Genomic DNA, 17,175 nt, shown 5'->3' with positions numbered 1-17,175 from the left:
TCAGCTGCAGGTCCTGTGTCCCCAGCATCACTCTTCCACAGCCCTGGCAGTGGCTCCTGTTTTTCGGGTCTTGGCCACTGGGTGAGAGCAGGAAGCATCAGGAGCCTCTGTGTTCAGAGTTTTCTTTGGTAAACTGAGGTGGTTCAATTCCTGCTTAGTCTGGCCCACCCCAAGTTCTGTCTTCCTTCCTGGGTGGTGTGTTCCCCTGCTCACCAGGCCACGCTTGATGGAAGACGTGGAGCAAAACAACTTGCTGGTGGCCCCAACATTGCTCAGAGTGAGGTGCCCGTCGTAGCCCACGGGATGACCCGTGCCCGCTGCGGAGCCGGAGGAAGTGCCGTCTCTGACGTGCCCCGAGCCCAGGACCCGCCCTTGTTCCACCTGGGAGGCCCAGCCCTGGACAGCCAGACCCATTGCCTTGCCAGCCCCAGAGCACAACCCTCGTGAGAGCTGTGTCGTCAGGCACAGTCATCGTCCTGAAACCGTGGGGTACCTGCTTCCTTGCCAACATGCAAGCTTTCAAGGTTAACACTTCAACGAGACCCCAAGTCACTTCAGGTTTCCTTCGGCCTAGTGTTTCGTGTCGGTGGAAGTTGCTGTCCTCCAGCCTATTACTCAAAACATGCAGATGGAAAAGCTTCATGACACTGGGATTGGCGATGATTTCTTGCACATGATGCCCAAAGACAGGCAACAAAAGAGAAAAAGAGATCAGTTATACATCATCAGACTTAAGTACTTGAGTGTCAGAGAACACCGTCAACAGAGTGAAAAGGCAGACCGTGGAATGGGGGAAGCATCCGCAGACCCTGTGTCTGGTGAGGAGCCAGTGTCCACAACTTACAAAGAACTCCTACAACTCCACATCAACAAAACCCAATTGAAGATGGACCAGGGACTCAAACAGACATTTCTCCAAAGGAAATAGCCCATAAGCACATGAAAAGATGCTCAACACCACGGGTCATCAGGGAAATGCAGCTCACATATGTTCCCAAACTCAAGGGGTTCACCACTTAGGGTGCTCTATTCAAAGAAGGAGGGGTGGTTGTCACAAAGTAGTTTTATTTACTTGACAGCAAGTTAAAAAGACAGGATTTATATCAAAGCTCTGCCTCCCGTAGGGGAGGCCTGGCCATTGCTTACATGCATTGCTGGTCAGTTGCGTGCTGATTTCTTCTTTGCAGTTGGCTCCTTTCATGCTTTGAGCTCCTTTCAGCTCATCTGGTTCCCTGCTGCAGCTGCAAAATACTGTGCTGTGTTTTAACATTTAGCAAGAAATAACATTTGGAACTGCTCAGACCTTAAGATCCTTGTCCTATCTAACACATCCACAGTGAGATATGACTTGCACACTAATTGAAAAAAAAAAACAACCCACCAGTAAATACTGTGCTGGTGAGGGTGTGGAGAAATGACAGCTTTAATGCATTAGAAAACAGTAGGGTGGTTCCTTGAAAAATTAAAAACAGAACTACCATGTGATAGAGTGACTTCACCTCTGGATATATGAGGTTTAGAAAGTATCCAGCCATGTAATATGGAAAATAGAGACATTTATTAAAGAAGATATAAGAGACAAGAAACATTGTATATAGGACAGTGATTCCTCAGTCCCCTTCAAAATAGGCACCTTGTGACCTACACAGTTCTCCCAATCACCATCAGCTGCCCCATCGTATTTTCCCAAATTGCATTGAAATCTCTTCCCTTTCCAAGGTGATTTTAGTTTTAGGAAAATTTAGAGGGTGTAGGGTGCCAAATCTGGTCTGTAAGGGGCTGAGTCAGCTGGGTGATTTGATGTTTCTCCAAAAACTCTGCACAAGACATGGTACATGAGCGGGTGCACTGTCATGATGAAGCTGCCAGTCACCAGTTGCCCTTAGCTGCGGCCTTCTGAATCTTCTGAATAGTTTCTGTGGAGGAATGTTCAAGCTTAACACAAAATTCAATGCAGATTCGTTGCTCCACTTGCTCAGTCATTTTGAATCGGATGGCCACCCAGTACACATGCTCACCCAAGCGTTTACTGCCCCCACTGACTAGTACAGTGAAGTCGTCGTTCACACTTGAGCATTTTAGTCCACTCTCCTTGGCTGCCAGGTTACATGGATGTTGCTCAAACCATTCTCATATTAAAAATGGCTGGGCTTTTTTCGGAGAGACCTTGTATACGCAAAAGAATTAAAAGCATGTCTCAAAGAGATATTTGTTTCCCCCATGTTTACAGCAGCATTATTTAGAATTGCCAACAGGTAGATGCATCCTAGGTGCCAGACAGATGAAGGGATAAACAAAATGTGGTGCGCACCTACAGCGGGGTGTTACTCAGCCTTGAAAAGGAAGGGAATTCTGACATCTGCAACACGGGTGAGCCCTGAAGACCATTAGCTAGTGCTCCCATTAACAAAATACCACACACTGGCCAGCTAAAATAACAAATGTATTTCCTCACAGTTCTGGAGGCTGCAAGTCCAAGATCAAAAGGGTGGGCAGGCTTGGCTTCTCCAGGGCCTCTCTCTGTGGCCTGTAGGTGGCTAGCGTCTCACTGTGTGCTCAGATTCTTTCCTCCATGCGTGCATGGTGTCTCCTGCTCTTCTTACAAGGAGACCAGTCCTGTGGGATGAGGATCCCATTCTTCTGACCCCATTTCCCCTTAATCACCACTTTTGAGGCCCCATCTCCACACACAGTCACACGGGGCGTTAGGGCTTCAACACATGTCTCCTGGAGGAACATGGACCATCAGTCCATAACAGAGACACTGTGCCCGGTGAAGGAAGCAAGCTGTGAAGAACCACGTTATGTATGATTTCATTCATATGAGGCCCATAGAGGAGTCAGCTTCCTAGATAGAAAGTGGGACGGTGGTGCCAGGGTCTAGGGGAGGTGGGGTGGGGAGTGTTGGGGGCAGTTTCAGTTTGGGAAGATAGACAAGTTAGAGATGGAGGGTGGTGATTGTGCTTGACAACGTGAATGTACTTAATACCATTGAATTGTGCACTTAAAATGATTAAAGTGGTAAATTTTATGTTCCAAATATTTTACCATAAGAAAGAAGAGAAAATAAACCAGGCAGACTGGGCAGGCACAGCCCCCACCTTGCTGGGTGTGTCAGGCTCCCCTGATGACGGTGCCCATGCTCAGCCCATCTTGACACATTTGTAACTGCCATGGCCTTGGTGAAAGTGCCCGCCAGGATGTTCTCAATTTTGGGGACAAAATGTCACCTGATGTCTTTGTGGGGGCACCTCCTCCTGCAGTGTGAATTGGCATGTGTGGGTAAAGCCACAGTGGGTGCCTCAGGCTGGTGGCTCCGGGTCAGGCTGGGTGTGTGGGGTTCAGTCTGGGGCATCTGCGGTGTCCTTGGTTGGGTAGAGTGGTTCCTGGCTCCTCTGGGGATGGCACGCAGCCCAGTGGAGGGAGAGAGGAATGGGAGGCCTGTGGTCACACCACCACTGGAGGGACAGGAAAGCCCACTTGTGGGTGACTCCAGGAAGCGTCGGGAAAGAAGGCTCTCCAGGCTTCTATAGTTTAAGTTCTTATTTTTAAATTTTAACCACAAACACACAGTGGTGATCAGTTCTGGGGTCTCTGCACCCGTGGACCCACGGTCTGTCAGGGGGAGCTTTCCAGCCTCAGTGGGGGTCTAGGGGCCTGTGAACCCGGAGAGCGTTGCCTCAGCACCAAGAAACATTCGCTTTGAGAAGCTGTCCTGTGCTAGATTTCTGTCTGACAAAATGCACAGTAACACTCCTTAGTACGAAAAGCTTCCCTGAAGCTGACAAACTAGTAACCACACCCCTTGCCTTGTTGGCCTTGTAGCTGCTCCACCCTCGGGTTAACTTCTCCTGAATTACTATTTTTTTTACTATTTTTAAAGATTTTATTTATTTATTTTTAGAGAGAGGGGAGGAGAGGGAGAGAAGGAGAGAAACATCATTATGTGAGAGATTGTTTGTCTCTCACACACCCCCAACCAGGGACCTGGCCTGCAACCCAGCATGTACTGTGACTGGGAATTGAACCAGTGACCTTTCATTCGCAGGCGTGTGTGTGCTCAATCCACTGTGCCACACCAGCCATGGCTTCTGTGTTATTTGGAAGCAAAACCCAGATATTCATGCTATTTCACCTCAGTGAGCTCTGACTCCAGGTTTCCGAGTGACTCCAGAGTCTGCCTTTCAGAAGCGCCTTTGGGCTGGCACGCAGCCCCGCCCTGTGTCGTTTTCAGCACATGTTTTTGTTGTGCATGGCACCCTGCAAGCCCAAGACTGGGCTAGCTCTTTTTCCTTTAACCATTACCTATCATATGAAGAAAATGTGAATTGCCCCCATTTTACTTTTCTTGGATAATGGGGTCATGGCACCATTGTATCTGTGTTTTCAGAAGGGACTGGGGCTGTGTTTTGTCTGTTGGTGGGTCGTTTTCTAGTGCTGAATGCCTGCTTTTGAAAACTGCTTTCTGCAGAGCAGTTCCTTTGATGAGACGCCTTCCAGATGCGTTCGTTTGTTTCCAGTCCTGCTAGTGGGTCTGCTTGTCATGGTCATTGTAAATAACCAGACATTTAGGGGGACAGTCCACTTTCTTTATGTTTTGCTTTGGGGAGAGAGGCCGGCCGATGCTTCTGTCTGTCTATGACTGTGTGTTTAGGTCGTGCTGCTGTCGTCCATGCAGGTGTGCCTGCTCATCCTGTTTGTGTCTTTGCACAGAACCACCTAGCGGTGTTCACAGTGGTTCACCCGCTTGCTCCCAGTGTGAGCTCCAGCGTGGCCTCCAGCCTGGCCTCCAGTGCTGGCTCCAGCAGCTCCTCCCCCACCGCTCTACCTGCTCTCTCGGTGCGTGCCCACCCACTGGACCCCACTGGCAGTGCCCTCGAGTCCATCCCAGGTAAGCCCGAGACTCTTGTTTCCCTGACTTAGCACTTACATTGTAGCATTTGAAGAATAATCTACTTAGGGATACTTTCAGAATGCAAGTTTTGGTGGTCTGTGCGATACTTGGGCTGTATTGCATGTGGTTGTGGAAATACCTGCCTTAGCAGCAGCCTGGTGGTACAGAGCTGATGAGAAGCCCTCAGGTGGGGGCAGTGGCCCAGGCCCCAGGGCGAGGCAGAGAATGGGAGGCTTGAGAGAAATTTAAATGGGAGTTGGGGGCAGTGAGGGCACCAGAAGGTAGGGGATCATAACAAGGATGAAGAGGGGGTACAGATGAGGCCAGAAGGCAGTGGGCATGGCTGCCAATTATTGGGGGTCCTTAGCTGCTAGGAGTCATTGAGGGTCTGGACTGATGACCAATGTGATTGGAGTCGGGCTGGGAAGAACCTGTGATTGGTGTGGTGGCCTATATGGGGGTGTGGGCGCATGTGGGGGCTGTTGTGGAAGTGCAGGGAGCAGAATGGATACACAGTCCTGGGGGTGGTGGGCTGTGTCTGGCCCCCTGGCCCCCTTAGGACACATCAGGGCAGTGGGGCACCTGGCACCAGCGGGGGGCTGTCTGCATTGCCGAGCTGACCCTCACCCTCATTTCTGTCTGGTACAGAGAAACTCCAGGAAGGCCTCTGCGTTGCGTCGGTTCCAAGTTCTCCGTCTCAGGGTTGGCTGGGAGGGTGTGGCTGTGGCTGTTGGCAGGAGAGGGGGGCTGCCCAGTGAGAGGCTGGGCCTGGCAGCACAGAATTGTACCATTACGGGTAAGCGCAAAAATTTTTAACTTAAAGCTTACTTTTTCCAATATAAAGGTAATAATAGTAAAATTTGAGCATTAGAAAAAAATTAATCAGGAAAATGAAATTCCTATTCAGTTCTGCTCACCTGAGTGGAAAATAGAACTAGGCACATCTGTGCTTTGAAAGTGGCCTCTCGGGACAGGTGAAAGCTTACAATTGGAGTTAGCATAATTTCTAGTAATTTTTCCAGCCATTGTCTTAGCACCTAAGGGGCAGTCTCAGCCTGTTTAAGTATGTAACTGACCATCTTGCTGTGTGTTCTTTCACTGACTTAAATATTTCTTGAACCAACTACCAGGAAGTGAAGAGGTGAATTTTTTTTAGCATCAACACTGCCTCCATTTAAAGGTCAGGGTAGCACGTTTTGGTTGCTCTTGTTAAGAGCCATCCTCGAGTTTTCTCTGCTCACCCTCCTGAGGTCACGTGTGAAGAGATAGCCTACTACTGCCCCAGTTTTAGAAAGTAATGGAATGCTCAGAACTGCCCTGTGACCCCAAGAGGGCCCTTTCTACTGTGGAGGACCCCCGGGACCCAGTGTCTGCTGCACCTGCTTGGATGCTGACAGGGGGAGACTGCATTGTTTTCTCCTCCAGTACAGTTTCATTCAGGTTACGTCATCACTAGTGCACTGAATTTAAAACATCCATTTTAAAGTTACTCATTCATTACCATAAACTAAAAATAAATAGGTACCTTTTCCAACTATTCTGCATTTAATGGATTTAATGGAATCATTTCAGGGCCATTTGACAGATTTTATTTCCTTTGCCTTTCACTTCATATGAACAGGTTTCAGATTAAAATAGTGACCATTAACATAGTAACCGAAGGAGTTCATTGCCGGGCAAGACTGGCAGCAAAGGGCAGCAGGAACCTTGAGTCCACCCCACCGTGGGGTTGGCGTGGCTCAGCCCAGGGCGAACCACGCCCGACTATGGTTTGCGTAATGGGGGCGGGGCCAGGGGCGAGGCGCGTCTGAGGCTTGCGTCACTCAGGGGCGGGGTGGGCGGGGCTCGGGCCGCGGGCCCTATTTGAATCCACGGCGGTGGCGCTAGCGCCACCGCGACAGCAGACCGTGAGTCAGCATCCTCAGCCGTGCGGCTCCTGGTGCGGGTGGTCTAACGTGAAGCTGCGGAGCGGGTGGTATGTCCCCCCCCCAGGTGTGGTGCGCTGATCTCCCTCCGCATGTGCGCCCCCTCCACGCGCTAGCACCCCAAGTGAGGTGCGTCTCCCCAACCCCCCTCCTCCGTGCACTTTCCCCTTTCGCAGGTTTGCCTTCCCTCTTCTCCAGATGCCTCTCGTATTGGCCATCGGTGCGTGCGCCAGGTGTGAAAGCAGGGGTTGGTAGCAGTTTTCCTGGGGGCTGCGGGGTGAGGTAAATGCAGATATGCTCTCTTGAGGAGCCTGCTCTGCAGAGGTGCTCTCTGGTCTTTGCGTGGGCACCAGCCGTGAGACTTCTGCAGTGGATCCTTCATCACCTAGAGAAGGTGGGTCTCTTGCTCCCAGGAGTGGACGATTTCCTGTCTCACCAGCGAATCGCCTGCTGTGCCTGCGCTGTCGGAAACTCAGGCCGGGAGAGAGCAGGTGTGCCAGGTGTTTCTCTGTCTTGTAGTCGGGAGAGAACTGCTTGGACCAGGTGGGCGTGGGGAGCTCCACCGGGTCTCTGGGTCCTCCAATCTGGCCTTTAATTCTGTGCATTGTGTTTGTTGTCCCCGTGTGTCCCCTGACCCTGGGATCGTGGCACCTCTCCAATGTGCTGTGTCATGTCAGGAACAGGGCTTTGCCAGGGCCATTACTCAGCAGCTTCCAGACAATTTCTCCTTAACATCTGGGTGGTGCCTGGGATTTTGCTGAGGCTGGTTCTAGGTCAGATGGCACAGTTTATGTATGTGGGTTCTTCTGGCTTTTGAGTGCTAAAGCCTTTTTAAAAGTCAGTTCTTCCTTTAAGAGAATATTTCGGGAGATCTGGGTCTGACCTCAGGGAACAGTAAGATGTGGTAGGACGCTAGCCCTGCTCATGAGAAAGTGGGCCAGGACACATCCCGACAGCAGTAGGCTCTGCCTTGTAAGGTGAATGCAGGCTCTGGTTGGTCAGGTGCCACTTCTGCACCTCAGAGGGCAGCAGGGATGCACCCGTGTGCTGAGTCATGGGGTGGGGTTAGGGAGATAAATCACTTCAGGTGAGAAAGGCTCCTGCAGTCCAGTTTGCTTTCTCATACATCCATGCCTTTGTGCTTTTGTTATTCAAAAAAGTGCTTCTGGAACTTTGCAAGCTTTGAAGCTGGCCATCTCTGACCTGATCCCAGGGCTGCAGGTGCTGAGGGGGGAACCCACGTTTTCAGGCCCAACTGACCAGATGTTCAGGACAGTGGCTTGGGACCCCGGGCTGAGCAGACATGCTGGGCCAGCTCACAAAGGGTGGGTTTGGGCCTCTTTTCTTTTGGAGGAAGCAGGGCAGAGTGAAGAGGTGGGGGTCAGTTGCTTGCTCTTAGAGGGTGGGTGAGTCAGTCAGTCAGCCCTGGCTCAGTGCACCTGTATAGTCCAAACTAAGGTGCAGGAATGGAGTAGGGGGAGACTTTGAGAGGGTTTTGAAGGCTGAGCAGGAGTTCTCCCAGGACTAGTGGGGCTGGTGGAAACTATGCTAGGCTGTAGTCTATAGCAGTGTCATGACTTTTGGACAAAGGAGGAGCCAGTTTGGGGTGGGAAGGCTGCTTGGGGCAGGGGCAGGGTGGGGCAGGGTGGGGCAGGGTAGAGCAGACGGTGAGTGTTCTGCCCACCTGGGGAGGCAGGACTCATGACATGACAGGGTTGGCTGATGCCAAGATCACTCTTGGGACAGTGTAGGTCGGCGTGAAGGGGCAGCTGCAGAGATGGCTGGAGCTTGGGGCCTGGCTGATGTGTGTTTAAGAGGAGGAGGAGCTAAGGGTTCCCACAGGGCTGGTGCTCAGTGAGTCAGCCCAAGTTCACCAGCCTGAGGGAGGCACTTGTGCCCAGATAGAGAAGGCTCCAGTACAGCAGAGGGGCCTCTCCCTGGTCGGAGGAGGTGATGCAGCCATACTGAGAGGCGTCTGGGGGTGAGAGCCCCAGAAAGCATATATGTCTGGACATGGAAGGGCTACTGAGCTCCCGAGGAGGGTGGAAGGGCCCAGAGATTGACCCAGAGGAAGGGGAGAGGGACCAACAGCAGGCGGGGGCTGCCTTTGACCAGAGGGGTTTTGGAGCATGGCACAGGGCTGGACGGCAAGGCCTGGGCGGCAGCTTGAACAGTACACTGGAAATGGGATGGCGAGAAGAAGGGGTGGACTGACAGGGTCAGGCTTGCACGTGGGACTGCAGAGCCTGCAGGGCTGTGGTTGTGTCCCGTAGAGTGCGTGTGAGCAAGAGCCTGGACCCTCTTTGTGGAATTCACAGCAACAGGACACAGGTCTGACAGTGGAGGGGTCCCAAGAGATCTGGGCTATGGGTCTGTGGGAGGTGCTAATTCAAACACCAGAGCACAGCCTCCCAGAGGGGATGGATCAGATGGAGAGGTGTCACCAGGTTGATCCTCATTATTGTGGGTTGAATTATGTTCCCCCCAAACATAATTCCCTCAGGCCTGCCCCCTGCCACCAATCTGGAAATGTGACCTTATTTGGAAACGGTCTTTGCAGATGTAATCAAGGTGAACTGAGGTCATTAGCATGAACCCTAATCCAAGGTGACTGCTGTCCTAGGAAGGAGGAGACAGACAGAGGAGAGCCAGCCACGTGGTGATGCATCCACCAGCCAAGGAAGGCCAAGGGTTTCTGACTAAGCCGGAGCTGGAAGAGGCAGAACAGAGCCTCCAGAGGGAATGCAGCCCTATGCACCTTGATCTCAGCTTCTGGCTCCAGAACTGGGAGAATGGATTTGCAGTGTTTGAAGCTGTCTGGCATGTGGTGCTTGTTTTCAGCAGCCCCCAGACACAAAGACCCTTGTGCTCCTGGGTGTTAGAAAGAAGCTGCCTGTGGAGAGAGAGAGACTGTCGGCAGAGAAGGGCTTGAGCAGCAGTGCTGATAGGGAGAGGGAGCAGGCAGAGGGAGAGTGCGGGCCAGAGGTTGGGACTGCCCCCGTGTGTCTCCACTGCCAGGTCTCCCTGAAGGCCTTTCCGTACGGACTGTGGCAGCAGGCCACGTTCACACTGCCTGGTCCTTGGCTATGGCGTTGGGTGCTGTCTTTGCTGTGTGGGTATCACATTCGGGAGGCCGCAGTGAGCGGTGTTGTCTTTCCACGGCCTCTTCAGGGACTAAAGAGCTTGTGGCGCGACCAGCTGGGGCCTGTGTCTGCTCCCTGCACAGTCGTCCTTGCAGAGTTAGGCATCTGCAGGGCCGGTGTCCAGGCTTAGCACCTACTTGCCTCCCAAGATGGAATCCGGGGACTCCTAGGTAAAGTGGGAGTGATGGAGCCCCCTGAATTCTCACTGCTTTTCCACATAAGACCTTCAGAGTTGTGTGAATAATTTCTCCTTGGGAGTGGGCAGGGCCCTGGTGCCTCCCTACTACGCCTGATGACAGACAACAGTGGGGGAGGACAGCGCTCTCCAGGTGACTTGGCAGCTTGGCCTCAGTGCTCCAGGTGTGGGAGAAAGCCGAGGCCCTCAGAGTGTCCGCTCAGCACCCTCTCTGACTGGTAGAGTATGGTCCTTCCTTTGCTTTGGTTCCTGGTTCCCAAGTGTGGCCAGGTTGGGGTCGCCTCTGCAAGCAGCAGTGATGAAACAAGGAGACAGATGCAGGCCCTGGGCCTTGCTGTGCCGTGCCGCTCCCTCATGTCCCAGATGCAAGGTCCCTCTGCTTCTGCCTTCCGGTGTGTGCACGGGGCCTCACACCACGAAGGCTGGATCCAGTGGCTTTCTTTCCGGTGTGCACTCCGGAGCACCTCTCATCAGCAAGGAGCCCTCCTTGCCCTCAATTTGCATGGTCCCCACAGAGGCTGAGCAGGGCAGGAGCAGTGCAGCCTGGGATGCCAGTCTGGGCAAGACCCCAGGTCTGCTCTACCTGTGTCCACAGCTGGCTCCCCATGGATTTGTGTGTGCTGGGGACTAATGTTCTTTATTACCCCATATTCCCTGCTGATTACAATAAATGACTCATTATAAAGGCAGCAGCCTTTTCCCCAGTGCAGATGGGTTCCTCTGTTCCTTGAGCCGCACTTAGCCTTTGCTCAGGATAGAGTCGAGAGCAGTTGTTTAAAACAACCCCAACCCAGTAGTTCTTTCCTGCAGCCTGGGCCAAAATTGTGTCCTGGCATGACCCGGTGCAGGGGACGTGGCTGTCCCTCTGATGCGGCCTGGAATCTGGGCAAAGCCAAGTGTGGGAAGTGGTCAGGACTAGGCAGGGGCTCCTGTCTCTGGGCAGCTTTGACCTGGTTATAAGACATGCTCTAGGGGACTCTGTGACACTTGGCAACAAGCAGCTAGGGGCAGGGCAGAGGCGGGAGCCTCCAGAAGCCCAGCTCATTCACCCAGGGCAGCAAGTCTGGGGACATGGAGTGTCCCCTGGGCTGTGATGTCTGTTTTGGTGGCTAGGGTAGGGTGGTTTGTCGCCTCTTGAAATGAGACCTGGTGCATTTGGCCAGGCATCATAGGAGGCTGAGGGGCCCTCAGCCACCAGAGTGTCAGGGCTCAGCCACATAGGACACATCCACCTGCTTCGGGGGGGGGGCATGCTGTGGGGGGAGAGAGTGGGTCCCCAGAGCTGGGGTTGGGGGAGAACAGGGCTTAGCATTGGAACTCCTGTGTGCTGTGTCTTCAATGTCACCAAGCTCTCCTGTGGACTTGGCCTACCTTTGGGTGGGGAAAGCAGCTCTGGCTCACAGGCTGGATCCCAGGAGTGCCTGCTGCCCCTCCCTGGCCATCTCCCAAGGGTCCTTTGCCCATGCCTTCCACGAGCTGACCCTGCATGACCTCAGAAATTCATGAGATGTGTGTTAGCTTTGGGGGCGGGCTGGCCTGACTTCACCACCCCAAGACAGCTTCCTGCTCTGTGCTGAGTCGGGGGCCCTCCTGCAGAAGAGGGTTTCTGAGGAAAGCTTTGGGAAGTGGGGGGCCAGCTCTAAGGGGCCCATCATTCCATTCCTGTTTTGTTAACAGATGTGCTTGGGGTGCATTGGCGGCCACGGTGGAACAGAATGGAAATAGGAGGGACCCTGCTCAGTGCTAGGTTGGGGAGAACAGGATGGGAATCTCCCTGCCGTGACCCGTGGTGTGGAGGTCAGTGGTCCCTGTGTCAGTTCCAGTGTGACCTCACACCATTGTGAACTGTTATCCCATGGACAAGTCAGGCCCTCCCAGAATTTTTTTTACTAGTTACATTTCCATGGTGAAATGTCACCCAGTGATCAGAAATCTAAGGCAGAAAGCAGACATCAGTGAGGTGAGACCATGGCTCAGGCACGGCATGTGATTCAGGGGTCCCTGGAGGCTCTGGTTATAGGGGGAAGAGTGAGTCTCCCAGGGCTGTGGGCAGGGGTGCACTCTGGGCCCCCAGCCCTGAGGCGGGATGTCCCCGCAGCCCCAGACCAGGCATGCTCCCTGCTGCAGTGATCTGTGCTTCTGAGCAGTAACGCAGTGTCTTGTTGGACAGGCTCTGCCGTAGATCTGCATCTTAGTGATTTAAGCCTCGCCCCCCTGGATAAGGAGCTGGACGAGCAGGACGGAAGTGACCTGCGACCCACCGGTAAGAATGATGACACCTGGTGCTCTTGTCAGGTGGCCCTGGGCCAGCCAGGCCTTTCCTTTCAAGAATCCTACTAAAGTGGCTTTGGGGTCGGAGAGGCCCCCTCCCGCTCCCCCAGGCCGCTGCACGCCTGGCAGGGTCAGCCTCTCACCTCTTCAGTTTACTCCCATCTGAGTAAGGCAGTGCCTGCGCAGACAGGGTGTGGGGTGTGCAGGGTTGGGGGCAGGGATGGCCAGCCTTTTTGGCCTTCTGAGGTACTTTAATCACTGCATTGGCATGAAGATGGATGTATTAACATACGAGGTCTGTCTAGAAGGTGTCCAGTCACATAACATGAGAAATAGACATTTATTGAAGAAGATACAGGATACAATAAATTGTATGTGGGACAATGATGCCTCAGTCCCCTTCAAAGTAGGCACCTTGGGACCTCACACAGTTCTCCGAATCACCATCAGCTGCCCCATCATACTTTCCGGAATCTCATCAATGGTCTGAAAAATCTTTCACAGGTGGATTTTAGTTTGGGGAAAAGCCCAAAGTCACAGGACATCAAAACTGGGCTGTAAGGGGCTGAGTCACCTGGGTGATTAAATGTTTCACCAAAAAACTCCCCATAGACATGATGCATGAGCAGGCACATTGTGTGATGGAGCTGCCAATCACCAGTTGCCCATAGCTGCAGCCTTCTAAATCATCTGAATAATTTCTGTGGAGAAATGTTTAAATTTAATGCAAAATCTGATGCAGATTTGTTGCTCTACCTAGTCATTGTGAATGTGACAGCCACACAGTGCACATGTTCACACAGTGGCATCTACCATCCCCACTGACTACTACAGTGAAGTTGTCATTGTTCACGCATGCGCATTCCAGTCCATCCTCCTTGGCTGCCAGGTTACATCGATGTAGTACAAGCTGTTCTTATTATATTAACAATGGCTAGAATTTTTTCTGGACAGACCTTGTATACTGAATCATTTCCTTTGACCTAAAAACTCATCTTTTTCTTCTGATATTAATACAAATTCATCCATTTCTGGGTGACCCTAAGAGTATTGAAACTGCCATGCCAGTGGCTAGGCAGGCTGGCAGGGCCTAGTGGTGTCTGGCCTCTGTGAGAATCCTGCTGAGCCCCGGGTCCTGTGCACTTGCCTCTTGTCTGAGCGGTTGAGGGCTGTGGCCATATCTCAGCTTGGGGGCAGCTCTGTCTCTGCACCTGCACATGGTTGCTGCAGCCTGGGACTCCCTGTCCCCCGTCTACGCCTGCCCCAGCTGCTGCACCCCTGCTCAGAGGCATTGCCTGCTGCCTCCTGGGCAGAGGGCTGCTGCTGCCTTTTACTAACTGGGCCCCTCCACTCTGCGCAGGTCAGAGGTCGCTGGGGGGCTCAGAGCCTGTCACCATTCCAGGCTGCCTGGCCCGCTCCCCGTCCCTGCACTCCTCGTCTTCCCTGTCCACCTCCCCGCTCAGCTCGCTCTCCCAGCCTCTGTCCGGGCCTCTTGTCTCCTCGGCTATGACGCCCCCCCAGCAGCCACCGTCCCTCAAGTCGGAGCCCAGGGTGCTGGGCTCCTCAGCCTCGACCTACAACTCCCTAGGTGAGCTGGGGTTCACGGGGGAGGGGCCACCCTATAGTGACAGTTTACTGTTGGGTGAACTGAGGCCTGAGTGGCTGCCCCCGCTTCGTTGCCCTCCCATTGAGGGATCCGACACACTGCCCTGTACACTCTCTGTGGTGTGGGTCTCAGCATTCCTCTCAGGCGACCCCTTGCCCGTGCCTCTGCCGGTTCCACACCGATGTTTTGGAGCTCAGACAGGGTGTGCTCGTTGGCTTCTTCCAGGCCTCGGTGTGTGGAACACGGCCACAACCACACCGCCGGCCACGACCACACCGCCGTGTGGCCTGCATGGCTCAAACACAGGCAGTGCAGTTCTGAGGTAGTGGAGGTGTGATGCCGCCAGAGACCGGAGAAGAAACCGCTGCCAGAGCAGGCGGGTTTGGAAAAACAGGAAAAAAAAACAGTGCTATTTCTCATTTTGCTTTACTCCTTCACTGGAAAAGTCATTTTATGTAACCTACTATACTTTAAAAGGGTAAATATATTTTTAAAATACCTGTTCAGTTCCTAAATGGTCATGCACCATATGCCAGCTTCTCAGTCAGCAAGGGACCTCATCTTACGGGCGGGTCCTGTGCAGTTGCAATGGGGCTGAACTTGCTGTGGGAGGTGGAAGGGCGTGTGGTTCAGTAGGGATACTTTTCTCCTGTGCTGAAACAGATCAGTGACTGTGCCCTGACTGGGGATCGAACTGGCAACCTTTGGGTTCGCAGGCTGGCACTCAGTCCACTGAGCCGCACTGGCCAGGGTTCGAACACTCTCTTTTTAAAGGAACACCACACAGTTCCTTCGACTTGCCACTGCTCCAAAGCCACAGCATCTGGCAGAGCCCTGTGCTGCTTCATCTCCCATCTATACTTCCATTCCTGCTGACCTCAGACTGCCTGTCCCTCCCTCCTGCTGTCACCATTGTTGTGAGGCCCACCCCACCAGACCAGTTTCTTCCTGATGTTTCCAGTCAGTCCTGCCCAGTTGCTGTTCACGCAGCAGCTCTGGCAGCTTCGGTGCTCCGTTTCTGGCTCTGCTAGAAGGGAGCGGGGCAGGGTGTGCGGGGCGCTGTTCACAGTCTGCGGCAGTGCACAGCAGTAGCCTAGGCTTCCACCGTCACTCACCGACTCCCCCCCACACACACACACACACAGCCACTTCCAGTCCTGCAGCTGTTGTTCATGGTGAGTGCCATGGACGGGTGTATTTTTATCTTTATTATTTCTTTAGATTTAATTTCTTATTTTTTGAGAGGGGAAGGGAGGGAGAGAAACATCAGTGTGTGGTTGCCACTCGCATGCCCCCTACTGGGGACCTGGCCCTTAACCCAGGTGTGTGTCCTGACTGGGAATCGAACTGGTGACCCTTTGGTTCGCAGGCTGGTACTCAGTTCACTGAGCCACACCAGCCAGGGCTCATCTTGTACCTTTTATGCTGTATCTTTACTATACCTTTTCTTTGTTTAGATATACAAAACCTGACCATTGTGTTATGGTTACCTACAGTACTTGGTACAGTGACATGCCATACAGGCTTGTAGCCTCAAAGCAGAAGGTTCTACCATAGAGCAGGGGTGTCAAACTCATTTTCACCGGGTGCCCCATCAGCTTCCAGGTTGCCTTCAAAGGGCTGAATGTAGTTTTAGGACTGTGTAAGTGTAACTGCTCCTTAACTAGGGGCAAGGAGCTTGGTGCTGCTGCTGGGTAGAAACAAGGTGGAGGCCGGATTCGACCCGCAGGCCTTGCATTTGCCACTGTGCTTTAGAGCCCAGGGGTGCAGTGGGCCGTGCCATTAGGGTTGTGTAAGTGCAGTCTGTGGTGCTCGGTGGTGAAACTGCCCAATGATGCATTTCTCGAAATACCTCCTGTTGTGACATGTGGTTCTGTGAACAGGGGTCACTTTTCCCTATGATGGGAGCTCTTTAAGCAAAAGCTCTTTGGGGGCCTCAAAATCCTACATGTGTAAAGGATTCCTGGGAGCAGAGTTTGAGAAATGCTGCTCCACATGAGGCAGTCACAGAAACTTTGAATTTCTTTTCTGTTTAAACCCCACAGGGGGCCCGAAGGGGGCCTGGGTGGAAGAGCAGGGGCAGCAGCCTTGTCAGTGGAGCCCCAGAGGTCCCAGAGCCTGCCTGAGAACCGTCTGTGATGTCTCAGCACGCCTGGGGCTGACACCTGTCTCCTCCGCACTCAGGTTTGAATGGTGTCCCTGGGAGCATCTGGGACTTTGTTTCCGGCAGTTTCTCTCCCAGCCCATCCCCCATTCTGAACGCTGGCTCTTCGACCTCTGCAAGTGCAAGTCCCAGCTGTGCTGAGCTGGCTCGGGTCAGGCGGCAGCTAGACGAAGCTAAGAGGAAGATCAGGCAGTGGGAGGAGTCCTGGCAGCAAGTGAAGCAGGTGAGTCCTGGGTAGGGGCCGGGACACAGAACTTGCCCGTTCGGGATGCCACCTCCCCCACACCAGCCTCTACAGCCTCCTGGGTTTCAGGCCTGTGACGCATGGCAGCGGGAGGCCAAGGAGGCGAAGGAGCGTGCACTGGCAGCTGACAGTGCCCGGCAGCTGGCACTGCAGAAGAAGGAGGAGGTGGAGGCCCAGTTCAGGCAGCTGCAGGAGGAGCTGGAAGGCCGGGGCATGTCCACACTGCCTGGGCTCCGGGGCTGCAGCGACATCGGTGCCATCCCGCTGCCCAAGCTGCATTCGCTGCAGAGTCAGCTGCGCCTGGATTTGGAGGCGGTGGATGGGGTGAGTCCAGGGTTTGTTTCCAAGGTGCCCGACGTCTGCTCCTGGCAGTGTGTGCGTGCGTGTGGTGGGGCGTGAATGGGACCTGGCCTGCCACTTCCCATGTGGGCCCCTCTCATCCGACTCCTCCGGTGGCAGCTCATGCTCTGCTCCAGGGAGTGTGTGTACCACCTCTCCTGCCAGGCTGGCCCTGCCCTTCCTTTCTGGAACCTCCCACGTTTACCCCCTCCTGTGCCCTCATGGATAGAATGGACACCCCTCTTGCCCCACACAGTTGGAACCATGGTGTATGTCTGAGGTATGTTCCTGAGGTCACCCTCCAGGGTCACTGGTCACCTCCTTGCCTGATTTCATTCATTTTTTTCTGAAGTAGCACAAAACCCACTGTTTCCAGCTCAGCTAGAAACTCCT

General features: G+C 53.4%; 1 protein-coding gene across 11 annotated transcripts in view; it reads left to right on the top strand.

The window, feature by feature from the left end:
* Nucleotides 1-17,175, top strand: part of UNKL (unk like zinc finger) — a 52,698-nt gene that overhangs the window by 32,407 nt on the left and 3,116 nt on the right. For 7 of the 11 annotated variants that reach the window (XM_037034689.1, XM_037034693.1, XM_037034688.1 and 4 more), the window contains 5 exons: nucleotides 4,714-4,891; nucleotides 12,329-12,421; nucleotides 13,790-14,017; nucleotides 16,220-16,422; nucleotides 16,513-16,767. In XM_037034689.1, coding sequence (XP_036890584.1) covers nucleotides 4,714-4,891; nucleotides 12,329-12,421; nucleotides 13,790-14,017; nucleotides 16,220-16,422; nucleotides 16,513-16,767 — 957 coding nt within the window. Of the gene's footprint in view, nucleotides 1-4,713; nucleotides 4,892-7,030; nucleotides 7,053-7,125; nucleotides 7,214-12,328; nucleotides 12,422-13,789; nucleotides 14,018-16,219; nucleotides 16,423-16,512; nucleotides 16,768-17,175 lie in introns of those variants that run through there. The other 4 variants (XM_037034699.1, XM_037034698.1, XM_037034691.1 and 1 more) reach the window with 4 other exon arrangements.

This window comes from Sturnira hondurensis, unplaced genomic scaffold, assembly GCF_014824575.4.
Source record: "Sturnira hondurensis isolate 20B ecotype Veracruz unplaced genomic scaffold, ASM1482457v3 Scaffold0022179, whole genome shotgun sequence".
Classification (NCBI taxonomy): domain Eukaryota; kingdom Metazoa; phylum Chordata; class Mammalia; order Chiroptera; family Phyllostomidae; genus Sturnira; species Sturnira hondurensis.
This window is presented reverse-complemented; position numbering and strand designations above follow the sequence as displayed.